Below are 12676 nucleotides of genomic sequence, written 5' to 3' on the forward strand. Positions count from 1 at the left end.
GTGATATCTCTGAAAATAACATTGTTAGTGGTCATCTAATTCTAAATCAGAGTGAGATTTTTTTTTTTTTTTTGACTCAGAGTGTGTCAATAACTAATTTCTATCTTTCTTTCTTTCTTTTTTTTCTTTTTTTTGTGATGGAGTCTCACTCTGCCACCCAGGCTGGAGTGCAATGGCGTGATCTCGGTTCACTGCAGCCTCTGCCTCCTGGGTTTAAGTGATTCTTGTGCCTCAGCCTCCCCAATAGCTGGGATTTCAGGTGTGCACTACTACTCCTGGCTAATTTTTGGTAGAGACGGGGTTTCACCATGTTGGCCAGGCTAGTCTCGAACTCTTGACCTCAGGTGATCGGTCCGCCTCAGCCTCTGAAAGTGCTGAGATTACAGGTGTGAGCCACCGCACCTGGCCTAATTTCTATCTTTCTATCTTAGATATATAGGTTTTTGAATTTTCTTTCTTGATTTAAATTTTTCTCCTAATTGATACATAAATATTTTCCATTTGCTTTCTCACTTTATTCTAAATATGGAGATTTTACTATAATTATATAAGATGGAATGGATGGAGGTATATAGATGTGCGTAGATCTCATAGAGGTATTTGGTTTATTAAGCATGCTTGTTACTTGTATTTAAGTTCAGGAGGCTAGTGATTTCGTATTAAAAGTCATAGGACTAATTTGGCATATTCTGATATTCTGTTGCAAAACACTTTCATGCTTTGAATACTCATGTTTACACATACATTGATCATGTTATTTGTCTTTTTATTAGAGAGAGAAGATTCATGAGAGATGCAAGAATATTTGTCCTCCTAAAGATACCTTTGAAAGGACTCTTTTACATACTCATGGTATGAATATGTGTTATTTATAGATAATAAAGCATAGCATAAATATTAGTGAACAAAATCTTTATTTTGGGACCTTATTGCCTATTATATCTATAATTTTTATTTCTAGTAAAAATTTTTATAACCTATGATTATAGTATTTTCTAAGAACTTCTAAGAGAAAAAGTAGATCTGACAGTAGTGTAATCCTTTAGTTCAACAAATATTGATTGAATATCTTCGTGCTTGGTATGTTCCTTGTTGCTTAAAAATAGATGAGTAAGCTGTACATGATGGCACATGTGTATAGTCCCAACTACTTGGGAGGGTGAGGTGGGAGGATTTGAGAACAGTAACGTAGTGATACCCTAAAGTAAATCTATAGATAAGTAAAAAGTAGCTTTGGTCCTCAAAGAACTGATGTTCTCCTGAATAAGTTTAAAGAAATAAACCAATAATTGTATCACTGTATATTAAAGAGTAAGTTCAGTGTGGTAAAGTTTTATAACATGCCTAACTTAGCTTTAGAAGCATTCCTAGAGTTGACAGTGATTACATGTGTTTTAAAGTCGTTAGTTTGAAACATTTATGTGGAAGAAGGCATTCCAAGAAAAGGGAATAGTTTATACAAAGCCATAGAATAAAGAGAGAACAGAATATTCAAGGAACTGTAAGAGTTTAATATGTTGGTTCTACTGGGAGCAAGAGATGAGACTGAAGCATAGGCAGGAGTCAGATCATGAAGAACCTTATATGCTGTGGTAAGGAATTTTACTTTTTCTGAAGACACTATAAAGCTACATAATATTTTTAACTAAGCATGATCAGATTTATGATTATATATTTATGTGAAAATAGTTGTGGATAGTGAATAATGGGATGATGATTAGACTAGAGACAAGGAGACAGTTGGAGGCTACTGCGGTAATACAAATGAGAAATGATATTCCAGTAACAGTTACAGTGGAGATGGAGAGGGAATTAGGCCTTTGAGAAGTAACTCAGAGATTGAGACACAGGTTTTGGTGGCCAGTTATTGGTAATGGAGCAAGATGATTCAAGGACAATTCCCATGTTTCTTGCTTGGACAACTGGGTGGGTGACAGTGCAATTCAGTGAGAGAGGCAATATAGGAGGAGGAATTTTGAGGGAGATGGAGGCAAGTTTAGTTGCAGATTTGCAGTGAAGGACATGCCTTTTTGGCAACCTGGAGCTCAGGTTGAAGATTTAGGCTGAAGATGTAAGTATGGTAGACATCATCATAGACAGGTATGCTGGACAATAGCATGGTAGTTGAATCCAAGGACGTTGGGTGAGATTGCCCAGGGAAGATGTGAATAGTGAGAAGAAAATGACTGGTGATGGAGCACTAATTAATCTGTCGCATTTAAGGGGCAGACGGAAGATGAGATACCTGTGAAGGAGACAAAAAGTGGTCAGAGAGATAGGAAAGTCAACCAAGAGAGAATTGCACCTTAAAAGTTAAAGCTAGTGAGGATTTCAGAAAGTAAGAACAGTTAGTTGGTCTATAATGTCAGAATAGTTCAGGGATAGATCAATTTGTACACTGAGAAGTCTCCTTTGTTTTGGCAATCAGGAGATCTTAGAGCATTTATGGCAGTTCCAGAAACCTCAATACTATATATTAAGGAGTGAGTACAAGAGAAAGAAATGTAGACTACCAGTATTATGTCACTAGAAGATTTGAGATAGATTATTGACTACAGGGAACAGAGTGGAAGAATATTTTTTCATGGCCAGGACTAGATCAGGTAAGAGAGGCATTTGACTATCCCTGAGAGTGAGTGCTTTTGCATCTGAGGTCCCGCCCTTCCCTCAACCTGGTCCTGGCCTGGGTTTTATCTTTTTCTATATATATATATATATAATATGTGTGTGTGTGTATATATATATATATTTTTTAATGGAAAAGAACTGAGCATGTTTATATACAGAGATAAGAGAGCTAGTACAAGGGAAGAGGCTGAAGATACCGAGATAGAGTAAACTGATTAACCAAGCTCACAGCAGAGGCAGGAGGAAATGGAGTCTAAGTGCAGAAAGGTTGGTTTTGAAGAGGAGAGTAGTACCTTATCTGAGTTTGGATTGGCAGGATGAAAGTAAAGTAGGTTCATTTGCAAATAAGTGTGTATCTCAGCTTTAAGATGTCTGAGAAGAAAATTAACATAGTATAAAAAAGCAACCTTTGATCATAAGAAATTCTGGATGGGATGATAGATCTTTTAAATAATAAAAACAGTATTCCTACTTTAAAATTTAATTCATTTTTTAAAATTACATAGCATGCCATATTCAGTCTTACCAAACTTAAAAAGATAGCACAGCAGTCTTCAATCTTTTTGGCACCAGGGACTGGTTTCATGGAAAACAATTTTTCCATAGACCAAGGGGTTTGTGGGGAGATAGTTTTGGGATGAACCTTTATTATGCACTTTATTTCTACTGTTATTACATTGTAAAATATAATGAAATAATTATACAACTCATCATAATGTAGAGTCAGTGGGAGCCCTGAGCTTATTTTCTGGGAACTAGATGGTCCCATCTGGGGGAGATGGGAGACAGTGACAGATCATCAGGCATTAGATTCTTATAAGGAGGGCACAACCTAGATCTCTGACATGTGCAGTTCACATTAGGGTTTGTGCTCCTATGAGAACGTAGTGCCACCACTGATCTGACAGAAGGTGGAGCTCAGACGGTAATGTGAGCGATGGGGAGTGTCTGTAAATACAGATGAAGCTTTGCTTGTGCCCACTGCTCACCTCCTGCTGTGCAGCCTGGTTCCTAACAGGTTATGGCCTGGGGGTTGGGGACCACTGAGATAGCATAAAGCCTTTTATGTCTGATTAAAAAGATTTGAGATGTATTTAGCTGTTTTATTGCTGCTATATAATTGATTACAATTACCTGAAACATTGTTTTGTTCAGCGCTTTGCCTACTACTAGGCATGTAATAGGTGCTTGATAGATATTTGTTGAAGGAATAAATTTAAGTAGTTATTTGGATGTGACCCAGTACAATACTGAATCTGTCAAAATGTATTTTATGGAGTTAAAATGAAAACAAGTTTTAAAAATAATATTTTCCCTTCTTTTTAAATAGATAAATCCAGGACAGATCTGGAGCAAGTACCTAAGGTAACAAAGCTTAAACATGAGAAAATTGCCTTATAATATTTGATCTTTAATTTTGCCTTACAAGCAGATTTCATTTGGCTTTTTTTTTTTTTTGACCCTTTGGCTACTTTGTCTCTTGTGGGGCTGTGTTGCATCACTTTTCTTCTTTCTTTCTCATTCTTTTCTTTTTTTCTTTCCTTCTTTCTGTCTTTCTTTCTGTCTTTTCTGTCTTTCTTTCTGTCTTTTTCTTTCTGCTTTTCTTTTCTTTCTCTTACTTAGCCAGAATCTTGCTCCGTCTCGCAGGCTGGAGTGCAGTGGTGCGATCTCAGTTCACTGTAACCTCTGTCTCCTGGGTTCCAGTGATTCTGCTGCCTCAGCATCCTGAGTAGCTGGGATTACAGGTGCATGCCACCATGCCCAGCTACTTTTTTTGTTTTGTATTTTTAGTAGAGATGGGGTTTCACCGTATTGGCCAGGCTGGTCTTGAACTCCTGATTTCAAGTGATCCGTCCACCTCGGCCTCCCAATGTGCTGGGATTACAGGTGTGAGCCACCATGCCTGGCCTTTTTTTTTTTTTTTTAATGAAAAAATGTTTTTAATTAACAAATAAAAATGATGTATATTTATGGTGTTTTTTCTCTTTTGCATCATCAGTCTCTTTCTCATCACTGAAACCTACAAATATTTTAAAATCTTTGCATTACAAAAATTTTGCTGATCATTCAACCTCTTCAAATTATTAAGAGATACTTTGTATGAAAAATTTTGTCGATGTATAATAGATCCATTTTTTTCTGGGAAGAGAGTCGATTACCTTCATCAGATTCTCAAATAGGTCTGTGACAGTTGTTCTTTAGGGTAAGAAAGAGAAGATGAAAGACACAAAAAAGGTAGAAGGATATCATTTATATCATTTATTTGATTCTGCAAAATAAAATTCAAAGGTTGTCATTTAAGGCTCAATGTTCACTTCATGTAATCTTTACACATTCTTTACTTCAGCCAAACTTTTTTTTGATGGCTCTGTGCTTTATTTATGCTGTTTCTTGATCCTGGAAGACTTTTCCCTTATCTTCCCATATCTGATTCTCTGTAATCTTTTGCTTAAAATGGCAGCTTTACATGGGTACTTTCTTGTTCTTTCCAACAGAAGATAATTGGCCCTTTTGCCAGATTCCCGTAACATTTTATCTGGGACTCTTCCCTCATCCCTCTGCTACCCCTTTAAGGATTTGTCCCTCTTGTCCTTATAAGACTTTTTTTTTTTTTTTTTTTTTTTGAGGCAGAGTCTCTCTCTGTCGCCCAGGCTGGAGTGCAGTGGCACAATCTCGGCTCACTGCAACCTCCGCCTCCCAGGTTCAAGCAATTCTGTTACCTCAGCCTCCTGAGTAAGCTGGGATTACAGGCGCCTGCTACCAGGCCTGGCTAATTTTAGTATTTTTAGAACAGACGGGGTTTTGCCACGATAGCCAGGCTAGGCTGGTCTCAAACTTCTGACTTCAAGTGATCCGCCCACCTGGCCTCTGAAAGTGCTGGGATTACAAGCATGAACCACAGGGCCCGGTCTCCTTATAATATTTTATATACATATTTTATCACATCCCTTGGATTGAAGCTTCATGAGATTGGGGTCTCTTTAATAAATTATCTTTGTTTCTCCTTCAGTGCCTAGCATCAGAAATAGTAAATATTTATTGAATTAATCAATACTTTCAGTTATAATACCAAAGCAGGGATTAGAAAATTTACTCATGTCTCTAGTTAGATTTTTTTTCTACCGTATTCATTCTAATTTTTGTATATAGGTAAAATAAATCAGTAAATAAAATATAGCATATAATTAAATACATAAATTGATTAAACCATGTTTTAGGCCCTATGCTAGGTGCTAGAGATACAAAAATAAGCTATAAATTTAACCCTGCAAGAACATATGGTCTCCAGAGGGAGATATGCATACTAAATTAATAATTTCTATAAAGTATGAGGTAAATAATTAAGTATGCATGATATATTTGTGTTCAGAGATGGTAGTCATTATGTCATGCACAAGGACACATTTGCCCTTTTGATTGGGTCATGTTCTTCAGGAAGATGTACAAGAAAAGGCATTCTAGGCCAGAAGTATGTATATAAAGATATGCATACTTTATGTATTAATACACTCATTGTAAAAAGAATAAGAGTATGGAAGAGAATTGAATATTGCTAGAGTGTAATGGGTAAATAGTGGGAGTGACAAGATACAAAGAGGTAAATGGGTCCAGAAAAACAATGAAGGGTTTTGGATGCCATTCTAAATAGTTTGATCTGTGGGTCATGGGAATCTATTGAGAATTTTAAACAGGGAAGTTAATACAGTTATACTTGACATTTTAGAGGAGTATCTCTAATAGTAGTATAGGGGATAGATTAGGGAAGGATATCAGTAAATAGCTATTGAAGAGCTGAACTACTGAATGCTGTGGAGATACAGGAAAGCAGAGATTCAAGGTGTATTTACAAAATATAACAGGTAGGCCTTATTGCCTAGCTGGTCATGATATGTAAGGGAAAAGTAGTCTATTAATAAAATTGAATTTGTTTTGGTTTTAATATTTATTGTATGCTTAATCTAAACTAATTTTAAAACAATTTTGAGCAGGAGAAAATAGATAGGTTAGAGAAATTGATATTTGGCATTTTAAAAAACTATCAGTGGGAAATAATGTGGAAATTTTAGGATAAGTATTATATCTGCCTCTGGTATGTACCTGTAGGACTGCATTAGTGAGTATGATCCTGTAGTAATAGAATGACCATCTCCATTGGTAAAGGCAAAAAACATTTTGTATCTTTTATGAGTATTTTAAGCTTGGTGAGAAATTTACACATTTTTCTTATAGATATTTGTGTGAATAACTCGACCGTTATCACTTGCTTTTGCTATTCATACTCAAGATCCACGTTAATTTCGTTTAATGATCATGATGTTAGAAGAGATAATGGGTATAAAGAAAATACTTATCTAATTGAGGGAAATGCATTTTTTTAATAGATTTTTATGAAACCAGATTTTGCCTTGGATGATTCCTTAACTTTTAATTCAGTTTTACCATGGTCTCATTTTAATACTGCTGGTGGAAAAGGAAATCGTGATGCAGCTTCCTCAAAGTTGCTTCAAGAAAAGGTAATATCTTTTTGACTTTTTCCATGTAGGAAACTATTCTAGTTAAGTGGTACTGTTTGCATGGGTTCAGATTTAGTTATTTAGTAAGCTGTACTTTTACATTCGTTTTTGCTGTTACTGATAACTATAAGCCTCCCAGTCTTAACTAATAAACTAACAGCATTTTGATTCAGTGGAACACAAGTTGTGCAGATTAACAAAGAAAAACTTACTATTTGAGTGCTTCTTACCTGAAAGAGCAGTTGATGGAATTTTAATTGAAAGGATATATTAGCTAACACAATAAATTGCTTTGCAGTTATCCCAGATATTTTATTTACATATTGGCTAATTTTATTTATTTTTATTTTTATTTTGTTGAGACGGAGTCTTGCTCTATTGCCCAGGCTGGAGTGCAGTGGTACGATCTCCACTCACTGCAACCTCCACCTCCTGGGTTCAAGCAATTCTCCTTCCTCATCCTCCCAAGTAGCTGGGACTACAGGTGTGTGCCACCATGCTTGGCTAATTTTTTGTATTTTTAGTAGAGATGGGGTTTCACCATGTTGGCCAGGCTGGTCTCGAACTCCTGACCACATGATCCGCCCACCTTGGCCTCCCAAAGTGCTGAGATTACAGATGTGAGCCACCGTGCCCATCCCTACATTGGCTAATTTTGTAAGAATGATTTAAAGCACAGAAAACCAATGTTTTCCGAGGTACTGTTTTTCATTTTCACCTAGGGATGATTATTTTGAAACAAAAATATCTTAAAGAATACAATATTCCTATTGTTTTTGTAGCTTTGCAAAGCCTAGTCTTTTACATGTTACTAGTCAGCAGTTCTTTACATTTTACAATGTTCTGTAGTCCAGAAGTCAACACCTTGAAAGTCATTTAATATTTAGACCTTTAAATATAATTTACTTATCAAGAATCTTCTAAAGACATTTGATCTCTGTTCTTAGCATTCAGTTTAGAGCTCGTGTAAAACTGAAGGTAGTTCTTAAAATGAGAAGTAGTGATTTTGTTTTACTTTAGTGATATCCCCTGGCAATCTGAAAGCTTGTCTCAGGAAGACATCAATAAATCAGGTTCAGTCCTCCTCAGAAACTGAAGAAAAGACTAGCTTGGGGAGGAGAGAAGAAGAAATATGGGGAAGAAATCATGAGTATTCCTTTTCTCACAATTGAAAATGAAAATGAGCTTTTTCCCTTGGCAACATTTTCACCTATAAAAAGGTTTTTCCGTGCATAGGAACAAATTGATAAATCTGACGAAAACCATGGGTTTAGAGACACAGGCTTACTCATGACACAGGCGTTCATATTCTAAGTATATGCCCTGAGAGAATAATACCTTAAAAAGAGAAAAACAGCAAAAGCCAGTAAAAGTCTCATCAATCTTTACAGGTACTTTTAATACAGATAATTTAAAAATTATTTCCTTTATAGCATTTTAATAGGAAATAAACTATAAAAATGTTATGCCTTGAAAAGAGTAAATCAATGGATTATTGAAAATTCAAAAAATCTTTGAGACTCAAATGCTTTTCTTATGCTGAATGTTTAAAGTGACTAAAATAATGGAAATTTTTTTTTATTTGTAAATTGCAGAATCAGATTTGCTGTATTTACATTCTGACTCCTTTTCATTCTGCTCTGTTCTTAGAATAGGAATAGAAGACAGGATTCCAAGAGAGCACTTTCAAACTCCTTTTATGATGGACAACAGCTGGTTTATCGTGTTCGCTTTAAAGAGCAAGGATGCTATAACTAGAATTAAAGAAATTTGTATTCTATTGTACTATGCAAAGTGCTGGTCTGCAGTAAAATAAGGAGTTTGCACTGGAATGCAAATCACTGCACTGCTTACTTCATTAAGAAAGTCTGAAAAAAATACAGTGTGCTTGATGATGTAGTTGATTTACTTTCTAGCAAAATTCTTTATTTTATTATGGCCCTGTTAAACAGTCCACAGATTGGCAGCAGCATATAAATCACATTCTGGGTAGCACTGTCCTAAAGATATCTATTCTCCGTTTACTATCCTGGGAATTGAGTCCATGTTACCTTGCAGTTTACCCTAGTACATTTGTGCCCATTTTGCTTTTTTAGTGAATAAATGAACAGCCATATTGAAGATGAAAGAGCAAAAGGGCATAAACTCAAGATTTAACCTATGGAAAAATTTCTTGTTTGTAACCTATTTAGATATTGTAAGATTATTGAAGGAGCATTATTGAAGATATGAATGATACTCTGTATTTCCTTAGGGAAACAGATTTGATGACCAGATAGTCTCTTCTAATCTTATGAGACCTAAATGTTGAAAGTTCATTAACCCTTTGAAACTATGAATTATCCGAAGACATTCAGAGATAATGCCCGAAGTCTGAGCTGTGGGTTAAAAAATCTCAAAGCAAAAAAATGGGTGAATAATGGAAAGATAATATAGCCAAAAAAGGCATATACAGTTAGAAAGGAAGAAAAGGCAAAACAAGTTTTAGAAGTCCATATTTGAAATTTAGAAAGCATTTAAAATATATATTACTGTAAGAATTAATCTTGGTAGTGCTACTAGTAAAATATATATGAGCTAATTGTTTAAGGCGTTTGTCGAACTTTTAAGAGGAAAATTCGTTGGAAATAAACTGAATTTTACAAATTGATAAAAGAATCACTTTTGAAATGTAAAATAAGCAGCTGAAAAAAATCCAAATGAATTATAGTACCTTATCTGTAATTTGTTACTGAACCATCAGTCTATCTTGGATTATTCAGCATTTTGAGGCAGAATGGTATAATAGAAACAGCTTCAGTTTTTCAGTCAGAGATATACCAACATTTTAGTTTTGCTACTTAGTAACTACATGACTCTCTGTGTTTCCTCATCTGTAAAATGATAATAATAATACCTATACTTCAAGATTGTTAAAATTAGAAAAATTAGATGTGTGTAAAATACCTGTGCCTAATCCATAGGAGGAGGTCAATAAATGGAAGGTATAATCATCTATTTAGTCAGATAAATGATGTGTGATGATATTGGGGGCTAAGGAGATCGTTCTCTGTCTCTCAGATCTTAGAACATCTGAAACTGGAATTGTAGTTTGAGATGTCTGTGGGGTACTCTTTTAGAAAGCAGTTGGTGTTTGGAAGGTGGTAATGACAGGAACAGAGGAGGAAAGTAAATGACCTTGTACTCTTTTGTCATACATTTATATCTTTGGGCTGTACCCTTTATCTTCCTTCCATTTTGTTGTGCCCAATTTCAAGGATCTCACAATCAAACAATTCACACAATGGAATTTAAAGTATATGTAGAAATCTTTTATCATTGTCATAAAGTATTTGGATAATCAAGGAAGGTATGCTCATAGTACTTCATATTTTTTTTCCCTCCCTTTTAAGCTGAGCCATTATCTGGATATTGTGGAAGTAAACATTGCTCACCAGATCTCTCTACGTTCAGAAGCATTTTTTCATGCAATGACCTCTCAACACGAGTTGCAGGACTACCTCAAGAAAACTTCCCAGGCTGTAAAAATGCTTCGAGATAAAATTGCACAGATTGATAAAGTAATGTGTGAAGGATCACTCCACATTTTAAGACTGGCACTTACCAGAAATAATTGTGTTAAAGTATACAATAAGCTGAAGTTAATGGCCACTGTACACCAGACTCAGCCTACAGTACAGGTGTTATTATCTACTTCTGAATTTGTTGGAGCATTGGACTTAATAGCAACAACACAAGAGGTTCTACAGCAGGAACTTCAGGGCATTCACAGTTTCCGGTATGTCCATTAAGTAAGCCACTAGAAATAATAGAAATTTTTAAAGGGTAAGATTTAGTACGTAATGTTAAAAGTGTGAATGTATTCAAAGTTAAATGGATATTTTTTCTTCCAGATTGATCATTTGTTTAATAATGTTATTCTGATATTATAGTATTAGCAAAACAAAAACCATAAGGAATAATATTTTCAGAGACCTTTGGATGGAGAAGCAAAATGAAAATTTCTAGGAGATGAGATAAATGCAAGGCCAGTCACAACATTAACATTTTGAAAATGTTGAAATAGCTTTGTGTCACAATGGTAGGTCAAGGTGGAGAGAATACCAGCATATTTAAAATTAAGTTTGTGTTGAAAGCCTTTAATAGATTTAAAATTGAATAATTATTAAAATTTATTTCTGATTTGCAGTCTGTTTATCAAATTGCAAAAGAAATCCACATGGTGATAGAAAAGACCCAATTTCTCCTGTTATTATTTTGAAAATACCTTAGGTTTTAGATATTTTATATGAAATCATTCCAAAGTGTTTATTTTATAGACTAATTGCAAGCCATCAAAATTTCGTTCCATTAAGCAGGCTTGCAGTATCCTTGTAGAAGTTCCTATCTGCTGGGAAAACCATCCAAACCACGTACTAGTAAGTGACTGTAAAGTTTTATGGAAGATGTGCTCTGTAACTTAATCCATTATGGAAAAGTTAGCTTCAAAATACATTTATTTTAATTGAATTATAAATCTTATTGACTGAAGACATGTAATTGGAATGTTCAGGATATATTTTTAAAGCTGAAACCAAATTTAATTAGATGAACAATTGATTGATTCATTCAGTTAAGGTATGGCTGTTGAGCACCTATTACATGTCGAGTACCAGACAGAATGAGTACTGGGAATATAGTCATGAATGAAGTAGAGATGTTCAGTGCTCTAAAAGTCTCTACAATTTATTTGGCATGGGGCAGGAAGCAGACAAATTACTGCATAGTTATGATATAGTGTAATATATTGTGATGAATGGAAAGATTGCTGTGGAGCTCTGACCTTAGGGGTGGAACCTAATCCAGACTTGGATGGTTATAGAAAGCATTCTGAGTCACAAACCTCTTTGAGAATCCATTGAAAGCTACTGTTGGACCATCTTTCCACAAAAATATACCTGTACATGAAATTTTGCAATCAATTTTGGGTGATTCATGTTTTTTTGAAGTCTACTTTGAATTCCCTAGCATGGAACCCAGGGCAACTAAATTATTTTTAATTTTTCTTTCACCTTTGAAATTATAAGGATTTATCTTCTTTGAATTTGTATGTCGTATGTATTTTTTCAATAAATGTCAGTTTTGTCATTGCCTTAGAAAAATGGATTTCTATAATGACAGAAGCTGTGTTTTTAACTTACCACTTACTGTATAATATCATGAGTGTTGATGAATATTGGGAGCCAGTATCCCATAGATAGTACAGAGCTGAGAAATAGAATCAAAGATTGAATGCTGCCTTGGCAAACACAAATTCTCAAACTGTTCTAATTTTTACCTCAAAGTTCATGCAGTTTACTTTTACTTTCCTTGACTCATAAGTTTATGGTCAATACTCATGAAAAGTAATTTTAAGAAGAGGGTTGAATATTTATTTATTCTCAGTAGTTTATGATTTATTGGGTTACAGAATAAAAATTTTATAATCTTGTATTTATTATGAGCTCAAGGAAGAGCTTACCTTTGTTTTCAACCTTACTTTGTTTATACCTTAA

At 34.8% G+C, this 12676-nt stretch overlaps 1 protein-coding gene across 4 annotated transcripts in view; it reads left to right on the forward strand.

Moving 5' to 3' along the window:
- Positions 1-12676, forward strand: part of VPS54 (VPS54 subunit of GARP complex) — a 118231-nt gene that overhangs the window by 36274 nt on the left and 69281 nt on the right. For all 4 annotated transcript variants that reach the window (XM_024242742.2, XM_054547447.2, XM_054547446.2 and 1 more), the window contains 4 exons: positions 774-852; positions 3959-3993; positions 7011-7142; positions 10535-10920. In XM_024242742.2, coding sequence (XP_024098510.1) covers positions 774-852; positions 3959-3993; positions 7011-7142; positions 10535-10920 — 632 coding nt within the window. The remainder of the gene's footprint in view (positions 1-773; positions 853-3958; positions 3994-7010; positions 7143-10534; positions 10921-12676) is intronic.

This window comes from Pongo abelii, chromosome 12, assembly GCF_028885655.2.
Source record: "Pongo abelii isolate AG06213 chromosome 12, NHGRI_mPonAbe1-v2.0_pri, whole genome shotgun sequence".
NCBI lineage: Eukaryota > Metazoa > Chordata > Mammalia > Primates > Hominidae > Pongo > Pongo abelii.